At 33.3% G+C, this 20,708-nt stretch overlaps 3 protein-coding genes across 5 annotated transcripts; 1 reads left to right on the top strand and 2 right to left on the bottom strand.

The window, feature by feature from the left end:
- Positions 1 to 1,892: 1,892 nt before the first annotated feature.
- On the bottom strand, positions 1,893 to 4,488 carry LOC107963905 (UDP-glycosyltransferase 86A2). The gene is made up of 2 exons (XM_016900452.2): positions 3,779 to 4,488; positions 1,893 to 2,832 (listed from the first exon to the last, which is right to left on the bottom strand). The coding sequence occupies exons 1-2, from the start codon at positions 4,296 to 4,298 to the stop codon at positions 1,916 to 1,918; spliced, it is 1,437 nt and encodes a 478-aa protein (XP_016755941.1). The 5' UTR covers positions 4,299 to 4,488; the 3' UTR covers positions 1,893 to 1,915.
- A 4,124-nt stretch (positions 4,489 to 8,612) lies between these two features.
- LOC107963907 (dolichol kinase EVAN) lies at positions 8,613 to 13,188 on the top strand. The gene is made up of 14 exons (XM_016900455.2): positions 8,613 to 8,912; positions 9,039 to 9,151; positions 9,308 to 9,506; positions 9,629 to 9,741; positions 9,841 to 9,911; positions 10,004 to 10,084; positions 10,156 to 10,370; positions 10,720 to 10,909; positions 11,019 to 11,084; positions 11,342 to 11,430; positions 11,519 to 11,633; positions 12,206 to 12,257; positions 12,370 to 12,470; positions 12,672 to 13,188. The coding sequence occupies exons 1-14, from the start codon at positions 8,728 to 8,730 to the stop codon at positions 12,783 to 12,785; spliced, it is 1,704 nt and encodes a 567-aa protein (XP_016755944.1). The 5' UTR covers positions 8,613 to 8,727; the 3' UTR covers positions 12,786 to 13,188.
- A 797-nt stretch (positions 13,189 to 13,985) lies between these two features.
- Positions 13,986 to 17,573, bottom strand: LOC107963908 (ABC transporter F family member 1). 3 transcript variants are annotated; one of them, XM_016900456.2, is made up of 6 exons: positions 17,313 to 17,573; positions 16,991 to 17,223; positions 16,267 to 16,340; positions 15,953 to 16,163; positions 15,620 to 15,854; positions 13,986 to 15,399 (listed from the first exon to the last, which is right to left on the bottom strand). In XM_016900456.2, exons 2-6 carry the CDS (start codon positions 17,213 to 17,215, stop codon positions 14,342 to 14,344), a joined length of 1,803 nt encoding a protein of 600 aa, XP_016755945.1. In that variant the 5' UTR covers positions 17,216 to 17,223; positions 17,313 to 17,573; the 3' UTR covers positions 13,986 to 14,341. The 3 variants fall into 3 exon arrangements, with proteins under 3 accessions (XP_016755945.1, XP_016755946.1, XP_040962640.1); XM_016900457.2 differs by having other exon boundaries at positions 16,991 to 17,241; positions 17,313 to 17,532; XM_041106706.1 differs by having other exon boundaries at positions 16,991 to 17,247; positions 17,371 to 17,510.
- Positions 17,574 to 20,708: the final 3,135 nt, after the last annotated feature.

Below are 20,708 nucleotides of genomic sequence, written 5' to 3'. Positions count from 1 at the left end.
ATGGTGTGATTTACCTAAATCCTAAGTCAGTCACTGACCATGCGTATGTAACTCATGTGTTTTGATATAGGTAGCAGCTTATGCTCTAAAGATGGTCGACCCGATAGCCGGTATGTTGGGTACATGAATTGTGTATGGCATGGCTTTACTAGAAACAATAGAATTCATAACTCAATTAATGAGTTAACAATATCCTCTCATTGCATTGTGTGGATTGATAAATATAGAACGTGGCCATGGGTTGCTTATTCTCGAATGAGCAATTTATCACAGTCATTTGTTGACAGTGATCATATTAATCATTAAGAAGACACAATGATGACAATTAGATAAAATAGGAGTGTATTGAGTGAACAGATTTAACTCAAAAGAATCAAGAATATCATATAAGGGTAACACACGCATGATGAGATCATTAGACAAAGCAGTTGGATGAAATGCTTTTGTAAAACCTTCACATTGATGATGACAATCCTGCTAGCTAGGGTGGAAAGTTGTTCGCTAATATAAGCCATAGTCCTCAGCATAAGTTCTAAAGTAACCCTTAAGAGCTGAACCTTAACCTCCATTTTAGCTGATGGGTTCTTGCCATAATCTTGCAACTGTATCAATGCATAAGAGAAGGGTTTGGAATAAGTTGAAAATAAGGAAAACATATTTGATTAGGCATTTTGCTACAAACCCCCAAAATTTCTCAAAATATTTTCTATTTTATTAGTCAATGAAACTAAAATCACAAATTCTCAACTCGCAATCATCGTCCAAACAATACAAGTCCCTTCACACTAATAAGTTATGATAAATAAACTAGCAAGCATCTTCAACCCAAAAAGAAAACAAAAATCTAACAAAATTGAAAACAAATATAACAAAGTAATGAGAAATAGCAGTAGGATCAAAAAAAAAATCAAATATAACAAAGTGATGCAGAGGCAGAGGCAAAGACTAGAGAACACAAACTGAACCGATCTTCAAATTACTTTAAGAATTTCAACAATTACCTTGTTTTTCTAGTCTTTAGCTAGGTTGCTGGAAACTTGAAGGCAAGAGAAGGGTTAGGTCACTGGTTGAAGGCGAGGGAGGGATTGAAGGGACATGTGAATTTTTTTGGTTTGTTTGTTGGGGGATGTGAGGAGGAGAAACGGTTGGAAAATGTCTTACAAGACATTTCCTAAAAAATGCCTTCATTTTACCGTGTTTTGGAGAATGATTTCCTTTGGTAACTCATTTTCCACCAAACAAACATGGGAAAACAATAAAAATATTTTCTGTAAAATCTTTTACATGTAAACAAATAGATCCTAAGACTTTTGTTATTTTCTCTATAAATAGAGACTAAGGGTTAGGTCAAACATGTCTTTTTTGCATTGATATTCTATCAAAATATAATTTAGTTATTTTTTACAAAATAAATTATAAGGATTAAATCTATCTAATCCAAAAATACAAATATAATTTGAGAAAATAAATTATTACTATAAATATCACAATAAATCAAATCTTTAAAATAATTTTTTTAAAATGTATCTAAAGATTGTTTTAAATAAATTATTCTAATAAATACACTTCTATGGTAAGTTTTTTATTTTTCCTATATTTTGGTAATTTGTTGCTTATCAAGAGTTACATAATATATCGATAGTATAATTTCTTAATTCTACAAACATAATTATAAATTTGTCACGTGTCTTATTTATATAAATGTTAATTTTTTACTATATTCTTATATATGCTTATTATTAACTAAATTATTATGTACATTTATGGAATTATAATTTTTAAATAAAAAAATTTACAATTTTATTTTTAATGTTTGAAGTATAGAGATTGAATAAAGATATGAGAACATATTTTAATCTAATAAAAATCATGAAAACCCTATTGTAAATAAATGGTTGACAAATTGTTGTAAAGACTATTGAGAGATGGGTTTGATTTGACACTTAGCCTTGAGTTGCTTGATGAACAGGTCCAGAATAGTCCCTGATGACCCATTTGGTGCCAATGCATTTTCTAATGATTTCCTCACCTCTTTGACTTTCACCCTGTACTCATCCCCTGATTTCCAACTCATCAGACAGTTGACATTATCCGAAACCTCCTCCTTGGTGATGGGTCTTTTATTGCTCAAATTAATCCCCATCTTCCAATCATCAACCACTAATTTCCTATTAGTGAATTGATCCGTCAACAAAGGGAAACACAACAAGGGAACCCCGCACCATGTACTCTCCAGTATCGAATTCCACCCACAATGTGTTAAGAACCCTCCTGTTGCAGGGTGGGCCAGCACTGCATTTTGACAACACCAAGGTATGATCATCGAACGGTCCTTAACTTCCTCTTTGAATCCAACGGGTAAGGGATCCGTATCATCAGAACTGACAATATCAGGCCGAAGCACCCAAAGGAAACTCACTTTGCTAAGGGCAAGCCCTTTAGCTATCTCTATTAGCTCGCTTTTTTTAACGTGGGCGTAGCTACCGAAGGACGCGTACAGAACGGAGCCATGGGGCTTTTTGTCGAGCCATTGGGAGCAGTCAGACTCGGACCATAGACTGGTAGCGACGTTGCTCTTGGTGAAGCCGGGTGGGAAAATGGGTCCGATTGCATAAAAAGGGACTTTGGCATGTAGAGCTGATATGGTTCCAAGCTCGAGATCTTGAACGGTGTTACACAGAACAAAATCGGCATTTTTGGCATCTTGGAAGGCATTGAAAATGATTTGATGACAAACGGATGTTGTATCGGTGTCTTGAAGGTATGACATCATGTCTCTGGGTTCAACCGCTTCCACTCCCGGTATGTATTTTATGGTGTCTTCCCGACATTCTGATCAAAAAATTCAAACCCAAAATACTTATATCTTAAAACATTAGATTTGTAATAATGAGTTAAGCTTAAATTTCAAATTATGATTTTCATCTGTGACATAACTTGGTCATTCTTATGTTCACGCACTCAATCTTGTCCTCAAGTTTTGCAAAATGTTGTTCATATTTGTAATCGCTGAGTTTTGAATGTTACAGCTTAAATTGAATGTTACAGCTTAAACATGGATTATATTTTAATTAGATTTATTTTTGTACATAATTTTTTTATTCAAATAGACAAATTTTAAAATTTAACAGGTAGCTAGGCTTTTAACTAGTTCTACTATTATTAATGTTGTTCCTTACTCTAATTGAAATTAGAGGTGTAATTGAGTTGAGCCAAGCTTGAATACTATCAAGCTCGAACTTGACTCGATATAGAACCAAACTATTCAAGTTTGATTAAACTCATTTATCTATTTTTATACTTGAGTTCAACTTAATAAAAGCATAGATTTAATGATATATATTAAAGGCAATAGTGTAATTTAGTATTATAAAAATATAGAAAACTCGATAAGGCTCGTGATTCATTCGAATCAAATATTACTAAGCTCGAATTCAATTCGATCGATAACTTGAGCTACTCAAGCTCGAGCTTAGCTTGATAATTATCAAATCAAATTGAATTTTTTAGTCAAATTTAAATAACTTGTGAGTACCAGTGTCTCATTTAAACTTTAATTTAAACTAAAATTCTTTAAATTTGTTAAAATGACTTTAAAAAAAACTACCTTAAAACCCAAAACTAGTAAGTTTATAATTATCAAAATTTATCATTTTAAAGCAATCCTAGCTTAATTGATTTTTATATAACAGTGGATTAACAAATATTTTAATGATATTTATGATTTAATATACAATAATGTTATCAAATTATGTTAGTTAAATTAAAATAAAGTTACCTTGCTGACCAAAGTGACCATTTTCCCTAAGAAGATCCAAGTGATAGTACAAAGTAAACACCAAAGCTGGTTCCGTCCAATACGAGACATAAAGCAACCCAAATTTCTTTGCAATCTTTGAAGGCCAAACGAAGAAAGTGTCAGCAATGAGGCAATGAACCTTCTCCCCGGACCCTACTATTCGGCTGACTACCTCGTCAACGTGGGCCGAGAACTCATGCAACAACGAAGCCATGAACTGGTCGTGGTTCAACGACCGGTCGAACTCCACGGGGAGACCGTCAGAAACGGTGGCGTACCGTATGTCGAGGCCCGATTCCCTGACCTTAGCGAAGATGTCGGAACCAATGTCGGGGTGAGCCTTGGCGGTCTGGTGGTGGACGGCGTGGGTGTTGATGAAGGTGATGGTGAAGCCCTTGGATGCTAGCTTGATGGCTAAGTTAACGGATGGGATGACGTGGCCTTGGAGAGGGTATGGTATGAAGATTGCATGTGACTTTTGGCTTGATTCATCCGCCATTGTTGGAAGATTTTTCTTTTATAAGTTGCAGAGAGCAATGAAAAAAACAAGGCTTTTCTTCTTCTTTTTTTCAATAAAAGAAGAGATAGATGAGGTTTTTAAGGTTCATTGTTATGGACGTCATAACTAATTTCGGGGGAAACGTAGTCCAAAATGACCGACTTTGCCTCCTTTGCGGATATGGATGGATAGTAAGCTTTTTGCTTATTTTCTCTTTCTATCATTAATTAGGGTCACACCCCTATCAATCTGTATCTTTTAATACATCATCCCAATTTTTTCCCTTTAAATATGCCTCTTAAGATTTTTTTCTTTTTTAAGTGAATTTTCATTGTTTAACTCAGCTTTCATAGATTCCACTTACAATAATTTAGGAAAATTCCTCTAATTATACTTTTTATATACAGATATCAATTCATATTCACAACACTTAAATAGAAGATAATTATATTTTTTACATTGACAATGATACAAATACTATCCAAACTAAAACTCGGTCGAAAAAATTTATTTTAATTAGTACACAATAATGAGTGTTTGTGGATTTTATTATTAGAATAATTATATTATTTTGTTTTGCTAAAGTATTCTACTTTTTATCAAATTATAATTGATAGTGTATTTAATATATATATATACATTTTTAATGAATTAAATACCCAGTTCGATCAAGGTTGCTTTAAAATAGATGAAAATATACGATTATATAAAAAAATATTTTTATATTCTAATTTGATCAATTTTAATTTTTATAGTGAAAGCATGGGCAGCTTCTTAACTGTGAACATCGGTAGGTTTAAAAGAAATTCAGCAAATTATTTTTTTTTTTGAAAAACAAAAAAGAATGGCTAATTAGTTACGTCTAGAAAGTTTGAGAAAAAAATCTCAATTTGGTCCAAACCTAAGAAATTCCGAACCCTAAGAGGGGGAATAAAAAATTGCAACTCAACTTTAGAAGATAACGGTCCTTTTGCCATACAATCAGCAACTTCATTCTGTTCCCTGGGAATATAACGCAAAACTCATAAATTCTCCTGAGATTAAATACTCTGGATTCGCCTGATTAAAACAGAGGTCGATGTGGCTGAGATACTTCCTTGAATGGCCCGAACGATGTCTAGACTGTCCGAAAGGATCATTACACAGTCATGACCTCTTCGTTGAACAAGCTTAATCCCTTCAAAAATGCCCCAAAGTTCAGCATCGAAATTCAGCAATGTTTTTTCTTCCTCAACATATGTAAACAATGGAAACATTAGAAAAAAGAGAGTTCTGAAGGATTGAATAGCTCTCCTACTCTTTAGTTTCATTGACTAATGTTGTTGGTAATAACCATCTTTGATATTTGTAACTCACTTGAGCTCGTATAATTAAATATGATGAGATGGGGTCTTAACTAAGTCCAGAAAGGTAGGACTCAATGAAGTCATCAATCGGTGATATACTATATATATAGGAAGCCATAGCCATTATAAAGGCGGCTTCTATTATTAGTTTTATCTTTTTGTGGGTGCGAAAAGGAACAAGATTTTATTAAAAGTTAACCAACAGTTCAGTACAAAAGTTCTCCATATGCATCATTCAGAACAAACCTAAAGGTGGCATGGTACAACTAGACAAAAGATCAGCACTTGTGTATCGATTCTTCTCACGAAAGACGTACTTGATTGTCCCTCGAGTGTCCTGCAGTAAGAAACAAGAGTAGATAGCAAAAATTTTATTATTAGACTCATTATATATAAGACTAAGGCTACGTCCGGGATTACTTGTTGAGTCCCAAAAGCACTTTTGGGCTGCAGAAGCAACCCTAAATACGGTATGTTTGGGATGTAAAAACACTTCGGAGAAATGCTTTTAGAGACAAACGAAAAAGTTAGAGAAAGGTGCTGTGGCTTTTAGGTTTTGAGATGTTAAAATATCATTTAACCCTTATTATCTTCGTTCAAGCAAAGTTGTTGGTTATATGCAACATACATTTTCTCTCCCCTGTTTCACCAAGAAATTGTAGAGCATGTTCTTCAGCTTTCATTAGTGGCTCAATATACTCCCTCATCTGCACTTTCACAACATGAATCAACCTTAATTTCTAAGGTCCCACAATTTCATATATTTGCAAGTTTAAGATTATCTAAGACCTCAAAGTTCCACTTTTAAATTGTTTGCACGAGATATGTGACGATAGAAACCTATAGTCCATTTATCCTTTTCATCTCTAATAAGAGTTTCCGTATTTTAAAATTATCTATCATCATTAGTGTAATTTTATTATATGCTACAAAAAAAGTATATTACAAAAGTTCTAACTAAAGCGTTACGCTTTTGTGTAAACCTTAAACATTTTGGTATTGGTATAGTATTATAAAATTTGGTATAACTTTAGAAATTTTGATAATTCGTCATTATTGTAATAACTTAAAAAACATATGTTTAAACACACTTACATACATAATATTTTAGTTATAAATGATTAACGTGTTTTACTAGATAGAATGATAGAAATAAGTCTTGACTTATATAGAATGATGATTAAAGCTTTTGTCAGACACTAATTTGATGAGAATGGATTACATGAAACTGTGATTCCACATTAATAGGAAAATAACAAATCAAATTTTTTCTCTTAATTTTCAATTTTTTTCTCCTGAAAAAATTTAAATCCAACTAAAAATGATAAAAATTACGAGGAAAAATTTAATTTATCATTTTCCTATTGGAAAGAGATAGGAATGACGTTGAATTATAGTTTCATATAATTCTTTTTGTTAGTTTAATATAAATTTAACCGAGTAACTCCTATCCTTATCCTAATATCAAAATAAATAAAATAATTAACAAATATAAAAATCATTAATATTTTAATAACTCGATTGGCCCTTGCAAAATCCCAAGAGGTTTTCTATTTCGTTTTCTTCCTTCAAACGAAGTTATTAGCAAATTTGGATGAAGCAATAGATGTAAATTCCAAATTTGCATTGGACTCCAAAATCCTCATCTAGTGTGTTCTCAATTGTCAAAGGGGGTAAGAGGCTTGTACCTTACACAACAAAAATCAATCTTCAAATATACCTATTTATTATTATTTATCAGTGGATCTCAATCGGGTTTTGCTCTGGTTATTGCATTGTATTGGTATAATTTATATTTATTCAAATTTAGTTTAGCTTAAAATATCAATATCAATTTTATCTCTGTTCAAACTCATTTTAAAAATGTTCATAATTTTTTTTTATTTTTATCTTAAAAACAGTTATGTTTAATTGAATATTTAATAACTTTATATTTTTTTTCTTTTATTAAGTTTCTTGAGGTATTATATATTTATTCCACACATGTTTTTTTTTTTAATATTTATTTTTTAATATTTTACTATTGTCTTGTACGATATTGGTCAATCCTTAATTTTATTTGTGGTGTCTATCAAATATTCTCCCCTCCCCCACATATATTATTAGATTCCCAGTTGACATAACTGATTAAATTTTTTACATGTGACATACTTATCCTATCAACACATGGTAATGCAATTTATCTATATATTCATTTTTTTAAAATTAAAAGAAATAAGATTCTAAAATTATTAAAATTCAAATAAAAATATATAATAAATAATTAAAATGCAATTCAAGTGAATAAATTAATCCGAATGATACAAATACAAAAAGAAATTAATTAAAAGAATTGAATAAATAGATAGTCTAAATATATATAATAAATTAATTCATAGTACACCTAATATGCTATGTATATTAAATTAAATAAAATAAGTGAGTATGTGGTTATTATATAAATTAGTATAATGATATTAAAATATGAAATTAAATATTATATAATTACATGATATTAATATTAATAAATTATTACAATATACATATACGAGTATATGCATATCATATAATATATTTATCATTTAATTAAGTATATACTAACATAAACATTAATATATTAGTAATAACAATTGATAATGATAAATATATTAATAATGTGAATAATTATCTATTGAGTATATATCATATATATATATATACAGAAATCGGTGTAGTAATAAATTATACAAAAAGTATTATATATAAAATTATATACAGAAATCGGTGTAGTAAAGTAGTCTTCGTGTGTTAATTTAATGATTAAAATATTTATCGTTTCAAGTGTAATTTAAATTCGAATTGTATTAGTCATCTTATTATTTAGACTTTTTTTCTTTTATAATTAAAAAAAAGTGAATAAATCTGGGCTAAAGAATATTCAATAAGGTGGGTCCCATAGCCAGGCCACAGTCCAACAAAATTGCGGGTCGAGCAAAATCCGATCCGATGCACCTCGATTTCCGAATTCTGAAAATCTAGCAATTGAAGATAATTTTATTTATTTACTTATTTTTTATTATTAATTATTATCCAATCGATTCCCGTGTAGAATCGTCACCGTTTCCATGGCGATCTCGCCGTTGAAGGCGATGAACGGAGAGAGAGTCGTGGTTCTCATCTTCGTTCTCCGTGTTCTCTCCTCTCTCCCACTCGCCCTCCTTCCCCACGCGCACTCACTTTCTCTCCTTTCCCTCTTCTCCCTCGTCGTCGAGATCCGCGTCGACAATTCGCCATCCCTCTTCAAAACCAGGTAAGAACAACCGAAAAAGAAACAAAACAGATTTTCAATTCGAGAATTAGGGTTTTAGAGAATCTCAATTCGTTAAATTCTTTAATTTCTAAATGTTAAATTTTGAATTTTTATTTGTTTTGTTAGGCCAGGTGCTTCATCAGGAATAATATTAGGAGCAGTTACGTTGCCAACTGTAATGCTATCGAAATTGATCCAGCTTTCTAGAGCTGTCTCTTTGCAACAAATTGAGATTGGAGGTACTTCATTTCCGCCTCGAAAAAGATTCAAGAGCAGTTTTTTTAAATGACAAATTATGGATTCACTAATGAATTCTACAAGGAATTGTAGGGGATATATATATAATAAAAATATGGATTACTTTGATGTTTTTGTGTTCTAAACTTTGTATATAGAGCTTGAACACATGACAATGCAATTTTGGGCTGCATCGGCTTGTAGCTGCGGTGTGCTTATATTCCTCTTCATAGTTGCATGGTGTGCTGCCAACAAGAAGAATCCCCACTTCTCCTGTAGTGTTTGGGATGCGAAGTTTAGCTTAAGCTGTGTCATCTTATATTCGGCGGTTTGCTGTATATCGCTTGCCACTATCTCATACTGGTGAGTTAGTTGTTCTGTCATGGTTCTATGTTTTCCAATTCATGCATTGGGTAAGCTGTGAAGGTTTAAATTAGCATTGGTTTCTTGCATTGAGTAACCAATGGTTTCCTTTTTATGCATACAGGATTTAACACAGCTTTAAAGTTACTGTGGTTGCTATGTCATGGATTTGCAACAGTTAAATTAATTCAACATCTTCTCTCTACATTCCCATTTTGTGCTTCAATCGGTTTGTTTCATGCTACTATTTCTTTATGTCAACTTTTATGACCCAAATGTTTGTTATTGAGCAAAATGGAAATGTTTTCTATGTCCCTTCATAATGCAGGGGAAGCGAATTTGGTGACTTCAGGTCTTGTACTCTATTTTGGTGACATGCTGGCATGTACTATTTCAAAGGTTAGAGCTGCTTTATCATACGGATACAGCATGCTATGGCTGAAATCTCCTGCAGGCTTAGCTTTTTAATGTTAACAACATTGTTAGAACAGGTTTGTAGATTGTTGATTCCACCAGAGTTGGTATCCATACGATATGGAATTAAAAGAAGTGAGATAGGTATTGTTATCCAGGTACGGATCTTCAAGTGTTGAAACTTTCATAAATGGTCTAGCCAGATGGTAAGAGTTGTTTTTATATGCAGGGTGTGCTGCTTGGACTTCTTATTTTTTCAGCAGTATTTAAATTTCTTATCCACTTATGGGAATACTTCTGGGGAGCTAACAACTCTGAATCAAGAGAAAGAAAAGAAATTTGGAGATCTCTTATATTTTTGACTTCCCTTGGATTTATCATGATTGCAGTTGCACCATCTTGGATGATGATTGTCCTAGATTTTGATTTACATCCTGTACCATGGTATGACTTTGCTCAAATATTTTCTCATTACGACTTTTGTTTATCCCCTTCGCATTTGGTTTTTGTAATATAATCTGATATGGAGGTAAGTAGATGTTTATGAAGAGATTTTGGTGACTTTAAATTTAACTGTTTGGTGATGTATATAGATATTATTTATGTAATTGCTGGTTTGCTTGCCTTGGTATTTGATGATCCTATGTTGCTCTGGTGATGGATAGTGAAAGAAAACAGCAAACTGATTTAAACTAATACATGACTTTAAAGGAATTATTGTTATAAATAAAGATAGCTTGCTTTATCTCCAACTTTCCAATTATCTCATCTTTACATCATCTTTTTTTAACAGGATATTCGAGTTTATATTTTCGGAACCTTTTAAAAGACTTTCACTATGTATCTACTGGTTGGTTTTGATATATGCATCTGTCTTGAGGTTCTACAACATTTCTAAGAATAGTAAGATTGAGAGGATTCTTCTTCGGAAGTACTACCATCTGCTGGCTGTTCTAATGTTTTTGCCCATTCTTATTTACCAGGTGAGCATCCACTTGAGTATCATGTATAAATTATTTAACAACTTTTTGCTTCTTCGTCCTTATACTTACTTGCTTAGATGTCATATTGACTTTATAAGTTCTTTTCCAGCCAAAATTTCTTGATCTAGCATTTGGTGCTGCTTTGGCTGTTTTCTTGGTATTAGAGATCATTCGAGTAAGTTCACTAAACTTGCAAATATTTTGTAGTTGACAATTTATCAAGTAATTATGTCGGCCGAAGTTGCTCTACTTTTCGTCCAAATGTTCACTAGTTAAGGATTTTAAAGGGTAATATTTTTGCAAGTGTCATAAATTAGCAACCATATCCTAGTCCTTACAATTTACAGTCAAGGTTTATGTTCACTAATGTACTGGGGAACTGCTGGTTTTTTAGAAGTTTCTTGGTTGATGTAACCTTTCCTTTGTAGCCAGGTTTGGAGAATTTGGCCTTTAGGGCAACTTGTACATCAATTTATGAGTGCCTTTACTGATCATCGTGACTCAGATCTTATCATTGTCAGGTATGAGATTTTAACCATTACTGGAAACTAAATTGCATATATTTGCTGCAAGCAATCCTGAATAAGGTCCCTTTTTTTGCTTATGTAGCCACTTTTCACTATTGTTGGGATGTGCACTTCCTATCTGGATGTCCTCTGGGTTCAATGATCGACCTCTTACCCCTTTTGCTGGAATTTTAAGCCTTGGCATTGGAGATACGATGGTGAGTGTGATTATTATTTTTGCCATTGTGGCCTTAAATTTCTTGGATGTTTGTTCTTCTCTACCACTTCTTCCCTCTCCATCTTCAAATAATTTTGCTAGCATGTTCTTTACTTTTTACTTAATAAAGAAAATGGTCGCATTATGATCCTAATTATTATTTCTTGCTGATATTGTGCTACATGTCACAATTATTATGATGTTTTCACTTGCTGCTCTTTTGGTTTTCATTGATGTCAAATTTGGCTCTTGAACTAAAATCTTTTACAATTTTGGATTTGCTCAATATCAAATAATTGACAGTATGAACTGCTTACATCCCCATGCAAACATGGCCAGTGTTTCTAAACCTAGGCAAGCATTCTACTCCGAGCCAATCCAAAAAGAGAGAGAAGGGGAAAGTCTTAGCGATTTTATAAAGGATTAAAAGAACCACAAAATAATTTGAAACATAATTGAGAATTAGCAGAGGTATAAATATGAAAAGGTCTAAGAAGTAATAAAATTGGCTACCTGCATGGTGCTCCTTCCAAGTGGATCATAAATATGTGATCATTTTGCTTTTATGCTTAGGCATCAATGGTTGGCCACAAGTATGGTGTCCTTAGGTGGAGCAAAACTGGCAGTTAAGGATTTTCTTTCTTTATCTCTACTTTTATTAATTTTTAATGCTTAAGCTTTCTTTTGAGGGGCTTTATGACATACCTGCTAATTCTAGCAAATTTCTTACACTTCAGAGAAAACTATTGAAGGCACTGCAGCTGGTATAACATCTGTCCTTGCTGCTTGCTCTGTTCTGCTTCCACTTTTGGCATCCACCGGTTACTTTCTAACTCAGGTCTCTCTCTCTCTCTCATCCTACATGTCTCTTCAGGATGTTTCTGTTATTATTATATGTGCATATATAACCCTGCTGTTCTGTTACGTGAATTGCATATATAACACTACTATATAGTTCCAAGGGCATGGTTTAATATTTGGATTATTAATACATAATGGATATGGTGAGTCGTGACGACCCAAATTCCAATTTCCACAGCATTGGTTCCCTATTTTCATAGCCGTGACCACAAGTGGTTTGTTGGAGGCCTACACAACGCAACTCGATAATGCTTTTATACCACTTGTCTTCTACAGCCTTCTTTATCTGTAAGTGCACACTTCGACCTTAAAAAAGATACAGGGATGGTTACAAACAAATCCTTCCCCACATGCTTCCATTTGGAGGCTTTCTTAAAAGGAAAAAAATTCATTTACTAGAAGCTACTAACCGCGGTCAGGGAATCCAAAGAGCCTGTTGTATGGCATGCCATTTGTAGTGTCAAAATAATACAGAAATGCTTGGAAGATGAGGCATCAAAAAGAGGTGGGTTGCAACATAAAACGATTGGTTTGTAGAGTTAAAAGATTGTTTAGTGCAAACTTATTACATGAATAGAATTACTTTTACGTCATATATTGTGTCATTGTAATCTTTTGAAAACAATTTTTGCTAACATTACTATTAGTATTTCTTCTTTTGGGAATCTTGCTGCAATCCACAATCATTTTAACAAGTCATGGTGCAAATATTATTCATAGCTTGTTTGATGTTTCCCCTAATTTCATTTATTGAATCACTTTGAAACCAACTTTTTGTTTTATTTCCTGCCTTCCATTGGATAAATGATCTTCAAGTTTTTGTACTCTATACGAAGTTTTTGTTAAATTTAAGTTCGTGACCTTTTTCTGTAATATAATTGCCAAATTTTGTATTTTTCATTTCAAAATATCATACAACTCATAACAGAAAAAAAAAATCATAATATTAAAAATTGGAGTCTGAATTTTGAAATATAAAAAATAAGAAAAATTTGAGGGATTAATCTCAAATGTAGTAAATGTCAATAACTTCGGCCTATATTAAAAAAAAAAAATCGGTTCTGTTTATCAAAGATACTTCGGAATGATCTAGGAAGCACAACTTAAAGGCATATTGTCGGTTATTGATTATTTTTAAATTATTTAGTGATAAAGAAATATTTAGTTTCCTAATGACTTCTAGCTTTTGAATTTTTTCCATTTTCAAATTTTTATCCATTTAATATTGTATCTCCGCATCACTTAAATATTATTTTATAAAAATATAGAATGAAGTACGTGCTATTCTACCACACATTACCCAAAAATAAACATAATCTCAGTTCCATATCATCATCACAAACCATAACAAAAAAAAAAGGAATTAATATGAAAAAATTAAAAACAATTTCAAACTTACCATATTCGAATACTTTTATCACAATTATTTAATCAATTCATAAACATCGAAAATTTCAAAATAATTATGAAATACCGCTATGTATGAAGGATATAATTAACAGAAATACTAGTATTTCGTAGAGTTAATTGCAATAAGTATCTATAAAATATAAGCCAAAATTTAAGTTACTCTTTATATTATAAGTATCACCGAAAAACCAACCCCTCGGAGAAAGCAAACCAAGGTTTGAAAAGCAAATGGCAACAAATGCCTGCTTTGCGAAACCCACCAAACAGAGGTCACGAAAACTCGATAGCTTCAAACAATAACAAAGCCTTTCCTCGTTACCACTGCTCCATAAAAATACTAAATAGCAGCTACTAAGCTTAATCCACCACGCGAGAATAACCCATCTGGGATGGTGGACACCATCTGCTTTAAAGTTATATGCTAATTACTGCTTTGTTTCAATCAGATAAACCAGCTTTACTCTTGAGATGCTGCTTGAAGTCCATGATGTCCCCTTCCCATCGTGTTGCAGCTTGATTTTCACACACCCATATCTCCTCGGCTACCTGGTTTATCAGCCGGAAATCGTGACTCACCAGTACCAATCCACCATCCCACTCGTTCAATGCTTCCGCCAGTGAATCGATCGTCTCGATATCCAAATGGTTAGTGGGCTCATCTAGCAGCAGCAAGTGGGGTTGTCGAAATGCTAACCACGCGAAGATGACTCGACTCCTCTGTCCATCAGATAAGTTCTTCATTGGCATCACTTGCGCTTTCCCTGACAATCCAAACTTCCCAATTGCACCTCTCATCTTCTCTTCCTCATTTCCAGGGTATTCTCTTATCATGTACTGCAGAGCTGACATTTCCATATCCAGTTTCTCTGCCAAATGCTGATGGAATTGTGCAATTCGCAGATGGTTATGCCGTCGGACCATTCCATCAATAGGAGTCAATTCACCTGTCATCAGCTTCAGCAGTGTACTCTTCCCTGCACCATTAGGTCCTACTAATGCTATCCTTGAGTCCAAGTCTACCCCAAAGTCCAAGTTCTTGTAGATCAGATTCTCAGGCGTGTATCCGAAAGTAACTTCCACAAACTGCAGTACCGGTGGAGGAAGTTTTCCAACATCAACAAATCGAAACACCAGAACCTTGTCCCTGACTACCTTCTCCGTGAGTCCACCTCGCTCCATCTTTGCCAATGTCTTCTCCTTACTCTGTGCCTGCCGGGCTAGTTTGGCTGACCCGTGACCGAAGCGAGCAATGTACTCCTTCATTGAAGCAATCTGTTCCTGCTCCCACTTGTATTGTTTCATCTGGTTCTCTTCCAATTCAGAACGAGTTTGAACATACTGATCGTAATTGCCGGTGTACAACTTAAGTTTTTTGTTTTGCATGTGGATAATGTTCGTACAAACTCCGTTCAGGAAATCCTGGGAATGTGATATCACCACAAGGATACGATCAAATTTCTTCAAATTTTCTTCCAACCAGACACAAGCTTCTAAATCTGTTTCCCATTAAACCAATTGTAAGCATCAGAATTGAGAATCATAGTGAAAATGTTCTCCATGTCAAACTTAGGCCGTCTAACAAAATGACCATTAAAGACCTAACTAAAAGATCGGTGGGCTATGAAGAAAAAAAAGGGTGGATTCAAGAATAGACTTCATTAATTAAAAATATTAATAAACGGCATGAAATACACATAAAAAACACAGAATACCTACCTAAATGATTGGTTGGCTCATCAAGCAAAAGAATGGTGGGATTCATGAATAGAGCCCGTGCCAATGCAATCCTCATTCTCCAACCACCAGAGAAATCTCGGGTTTTCTTTGCCTGCATCATCTTGTTGAAACCGAGTCCAAATAAAATTTCAGCAGCACGTTTCTCAGCAGTTGATGCATCTAAGGCATCCAATCGCTCATAAATACGTTCAAGTGCCTCTCCACCACCATCATCCTAAAACAAAATTAATGGATAACAAAACAGAAAACGAGGTTATAATGCATTTTTTTATGAAACTTAGCATGATTACAACACTGGGTTTGCTGAATAACCTGTGCTGCCAAGATTTCTGCCTCTTTCTCCAACTTCAACCTCTCTTCATCACAACTTATGACAGCCTGCAATGCAGACATATCTGAAGCTTCAATCTCCCTCGTCAGGTGATAGATATCCATGTGCTCCGGAATTGGAAGTTCACGCAACCCTATTGCAGTAAGCAGCGTGGATTTCCCACAACCATTTAATCCTAGCAAACCATAGCGTCTGCAAAGATAATATGAAATAGACAGGGGTCTCATCAGATAAATATCCCAAACAAGATTTTACAATGAATATTCCTAAGCAACATGATATAAGGTCATCAGACCTGCCATAATTAAGCTCCAATGTTGAATCAACAATAAGATCATGTCCGTGGAAAGTAACTGATAAGGACTCTATCTGCAACAAGAAAATCAATTCACCATCAACATAAATTATGATTCAAGGACACATCTTGAATCAATCAAATACATCAAAACTTTTTAACTAATTTCTCTATATTCATAAATGGATCATCCTAAACTAATGAATCGTCCCAGTATTAATTTTTGGAAGCTAAAAATACAAGCTTTACACTTCTCTTCTTTCCCTCAAACAATTTAGCATAAAAAGAAGAGTGTGCCAAAACAATTATTTGGAAATATCCTATTTTTAAGCATATGTTGTTCGGGTTGCCCGGCAGCATCGAGATTTTACTGTATTTAATAAAAACTCCATATTAAGTCTGGGTTTTAAATCTTCAAATGGATCATGACTTCAAATTTTGTAACTTAAAATATGACTAATTTAGTAAATGATACGCAAGTGGACTGAACAGGTATCGAGAAGGTTTTGAGTTACCGTTTAGAGAAAATGATTTATTTATTTTCGTATATGATTTCAAATAAGATTTTGATTATCTTTAGGACTTCGAGTGGATTAATTCCTATTCATTGATTTCAGTTTAAGGATTTCAGGCATGCGATTAGATATTGCTTAACTGTATTTTAAGAAACAAATAAAATACAATCACATTTAATCTCACAAAGGAAGGAATCCTTCCAACTTACACGAATATCTCGGGAAAGAGGATGCGAACAGAGAACACCGGTACAGGTCCGATCGGATATCTGGAGCATACTAACTTTATCAGAAACCTTATCAACGCCGTTCTCCGCGGTCGCCGCAGCTGCCGCCTTGGAAGATGCAGCGGCTGCAGCAGCCTTCCCTCCTCTTTTCGCAGCGGCAGCAGCCTTCTTCTGAGCAGCCTTCTTCTTGCTCGCGTCCGACACCATCTTCAAATCTAACCACCACAACAGACCTAGAACTGCAATTAATGCAAAAAAGAAAAAAAGAAAAAACAGGAAAGTTAAATCCGAAAAGAATCAATACCTCCGTTAGTCGAGGGAAGATCAGAGAAGGTGATAATGGATCAAAGGTTTGGGCGTACGGAAATTTGGTGCTACTGTGCGTTGCTGGAGAGATACAATTAGACGTAAAACTCCGAAAAATAGGGTTTCTGAATTATAAAAGCTTTCAGAAGAGAGGAGAGAGTTTTGTTTTTGAAGCGAGTAAGAATGATGGAAAGAGGTGAAAACACGTGTGCGGTTTCAATTTTTAACGGACTCAATTCCAACCAAACGGTATCGTGTTATGTTTATAATTCAACCACGTCTCTTTTATGTTAAACTTTGATTGAAGGTTGCCTCTCTATCTTCCAACTAAACGGTGTCGTGTTATGTTTATAATTCAACCACGTCTCTTTTAGGTTTAACTTTGATTAAAGGTTTTATTCACATTTTAGCCCCTAAACTTTCCCTATTTTCCCATATAGGTATGTAAACTTTTTTATCCCAAATAGGTACGTGAAATTTAACTCCGTTAACTTTTTTAGTCCAAGTGAATAACGTCGTTTGGAAAAAAATCCTGACCAATCCAGCTTTGGCACGAGTATTATTCTTCCATGTCAAATATTTAAAAGTATTTACTGTACATAAATGTTTTACTTCTGTAAAGTAACAGAGAAAAAGAGATTATATTCATATGTTTGTTTTCTTCTTGTTCTATTACAAGAATCTTGAAAAAAAAATCTAGATTTTGTTTTTATTTCCGTCATCCATTTTCTTTATCAGATTACTAGAATTTTAAAAATAAAATACTGAAAAGTGTTATAGAAAAATTAATAAAATAATAAATAAAAGTTGATAAAAATATAAGAGAATTTTTCTCATTTTTTATTTCACTCAGGTAAAGATTCTATTTATAATTTATAAGTAATTAACATTCAATATTAACATTCAAGCAATACCATAAATGAAGCTTACTTAAGTGCTTCATTAACGCATATATTAAACATTGCATAATGAATGGGAGGTTTTACCTCAAAAATGAGGGGATTAAAATATGGACATTCACATTTATTTATAACACTCCCCTTTGAATGTCCACTAGAGAAAACAGTGTCTCATTAAAACCTTTATTAGGAAAAACCCTGTGGGATAAAACCTAATGAAAGAAAAAGAGTACACAATCTCCTATTACAAGTTGCCTCGTTAAAAAACTTTACTAGGAAAACCCAGTGGGACAAAACATTAGTTAAAAGAAAAGAGTACAACGTGTTTTAGACTCCCCTAATGACGACATCACATTATATCTTTGAGTCCATACATTCCAATCTTGTTTCGTAGTCTTTCAAATGTTGAAGTTGGCAATGCCTTGGTAAAAAGATCTGCTAAATTATCACTAGAACGAATTTGTTTAACTTTTATGTCACCTTTTTTCTTAAGATCATGACTGAAGAATAATTTTGTAGAAATATGTTTCGTTTTGTTACCTTTGATATAACCACCATTTAATTGAGCTATACATGCTGCATTATCTTCATATAAGATAGTTGGCATATTTTCCTGTAAAGGCAAATTACATATCTTCTGGATATGTGGGGTTAATAACCTTAGCCAAACACTCTTTTAGCTTGCCTCATGCATTGCAATTATTTCAGCATGGTTTGAAGAGGTGGCAGCTAATGTTTGCTTTGTCGAACGCCATGATATGACAATACCTCTACATGTAAATAAATATCCCGTTTGAGATCGACCTTTATGTGGATCCGATAAATATCCAGCATCAGCATAACCAACTAATAGGGATTTTGAATCATTTGAATAAAATGACCCCATATCAATGGTCCCTTTAAGATATCTAAATAAATGTTTAATTTCATTCCAATGTATACGTGTTGGAGAAGAACTAAATCTTACTAACAAGTTTACAGCAAAAGCTATATCAGGTCTTGTGTTGTTTGCAAGATACATCAATGCTCCTATGGCACTTAGATATGGTACTTCAGGACCAAGAAACTCTTGACCATTCTCACAAGGATGAAATTGATCTTTATTCACATCTAATGATCGTACAACCATCGGGGTACTCAATGGATGTGTTTTATCCATATAAAATTTATTTAAGATCTTTTTCGTATAAGTTGATTGATGGACATGAATTTCATCTTATAAAGGCTCAATCTGCAGGCCAAGACAAAATTTTGTTTTTCCAAGATTTTTCATCTTAAATTATTTTTTTTAAAAATAATTTACTGCATTTTGAAGCTCTTCAGGAGTTCTAATAATATTTTGATAATCAACATAAATAGCAATTATCACAAAATTTGATTCAGACCTTTTTATAAAAACACATGGGCAGATTGGATCGTTTTTATAACCTTCTTTTAACAAATATTCACTAAGATGATTGTACCACATACATCCAGATTGTTTTAATCCATATAAACTTTTCTTTAATCTGATTAAGCATTTTTCTCGAGAAACTCTATATCCTTCAGGGATTTTAAACCCTTCTGGGATTTTCATATAAATTTCACTATCAAGTGTACCATACAAATAGGCTGTAACAACATCCATTCGACGCATGTCCAGTTTTTCACATGTTGTTAGACTAATAAGGTATCTAAACGTGATTGCATCCACCATAGGAGAATATGTCTCTTCATAATCAATGCCAGGTCTTTGCGAAAATCCTTGTGCTACAAGTCGTGATTTATATGTTACGACTTCAGTTTTCTCATTTCGTTTTAGTACAAATATCCATTTATATCCTACCGGCTTTACATATTTAAGAGTTTGGACTATAAGTCCAAAAACCTCATGTTTAAAAAGTGAATTTAATTATGCTTGAATTGTGTCTTTCCATTTAGGCCAATCTTTTCTATTTCTACATTCCTTAATAGATTTAGGTTCAAATCCTCATTTTCTTTTGCTATTTCAATAGCAACATTATAAGCAAAATTATTGTCGGCAACTATATTTTTTCGGTTCTATCTTTTTCCTAAAGTAACATAGCTTATTGAGATTTATTTTTTATCACCATTTTCAAGTACCTGAACCTCTTTTGGGGTTTTTTGATTAGTTATATCTTTGGTCTGTTCTGGGGCACTTGCCTCTACAATATTACTATCTTGAATAATTATTCATTTCCTTTTACAAGGATTTTTAACTTTGGAACCGATTGGCTTTCCATGCTTCAGGCGTAGATTACTTTCTTTTGCACTAACAATTTGCCTTATTGGGATATCAATTCGTATTGGAGTATTTTCAGCTGGTATGTGAGATTTTGTAATTCTCTTTAAGTCAGTAAATGAATATGGCAGTTGATTGGCAATGTTTTGCAAATGTAGAATCCTTTGAACTTCTTGTTCACATTAACTTGTATGAGGATCTAATTGAGATAATGATGATCCATTCCATGTAACTTCTTTACCAATTGTACTTT

This window comes from Gossypium hirsutum, chromosome A03, assembly GCF_007990345.1.
Source record: "Gossypium hirsutum isolate 1008001.06 chromosome A03, Gossypium_hirsutum_v2.1, whole genome shotgun sequence".
Taxonomy (NCBI): Eukaryota; Viridiplantae; Streptophyta; class Magnoliopsida; order Malvales; family Malvaceae; genus Gossypium; species Gossypium hirsutum.
Note: the sequence above shows the minus strand (reverse complement) of the source record. Positions and strands in the feature narration are given on the sequence as shown.

What these genes read in the sequence shown, in the direction of transcription:
- LOC107963907 (XM_016900455.2), top strand. Translation starts at nt 8,728, where the DNA reads ATGGCGATCTCGCCGTTGAAGGCGATGAACGGAGAGAGAGTCGTGGTT. An exon ending in TCAGATCTTATCATTGTCAG is followed by an intron (nt 11,431 to 11,518) that starts GTATGAGATTTT and finishes TTGCTTATGTAG; the next exon opens with CCACTTTTCACTATTGTTGG. An exon ending in CCGGTTACTTTCTAACTCAG is followed by an intron (nt 12,471 to 12,671) that starts GTCTCTCTCTCT and finishes CAATTTCCACAG; the next exon opens with CATTGGTTCCCTATTTTCAT.
- LOC107963905 (XM_016900452.2), bottom strand. Translation starts at nt 4,298, where the DNA reads ATGGCGGATGAATCAAGCCAAAAGTCACATGCAATCTTCATACCATAC. An exon ending in TGGTCACTTTGGTCAGCAAG is followed by an intron (nt 2,833 to 3,778) that starts GTAACTTTATTT and finishes TTTTTTGATCAG; the next exon opens with AATGTCGGGAAGACACCATA.
- LOC107963908 (XM_016900456.2), bottom strand. Translation starts at nt 17,215, where the DNA reads ATGGTGTCGGACGCGAGCAAGAAGAAGGCTGCTCAGAAGAAGGCTGCT. An exon ending in TTGGAGCTTAATTATGGCAG is followed by an intron (nt 16,164 to 16,266) that starts GTCTGATGACCT and finishes TTATCTTTGCAG; the next exon opens with ACGCTATGGTTTGCTAGGAT. An exon ending in CAGAAATCTTGGCAGCACAG is followed by an intron (nt 15,855 to 15,952) that starts GTTATTCAGCAA and finishes ATTTTGTTTTAG; the next exon opens with GATGATGGTGGTGGAGAGGC.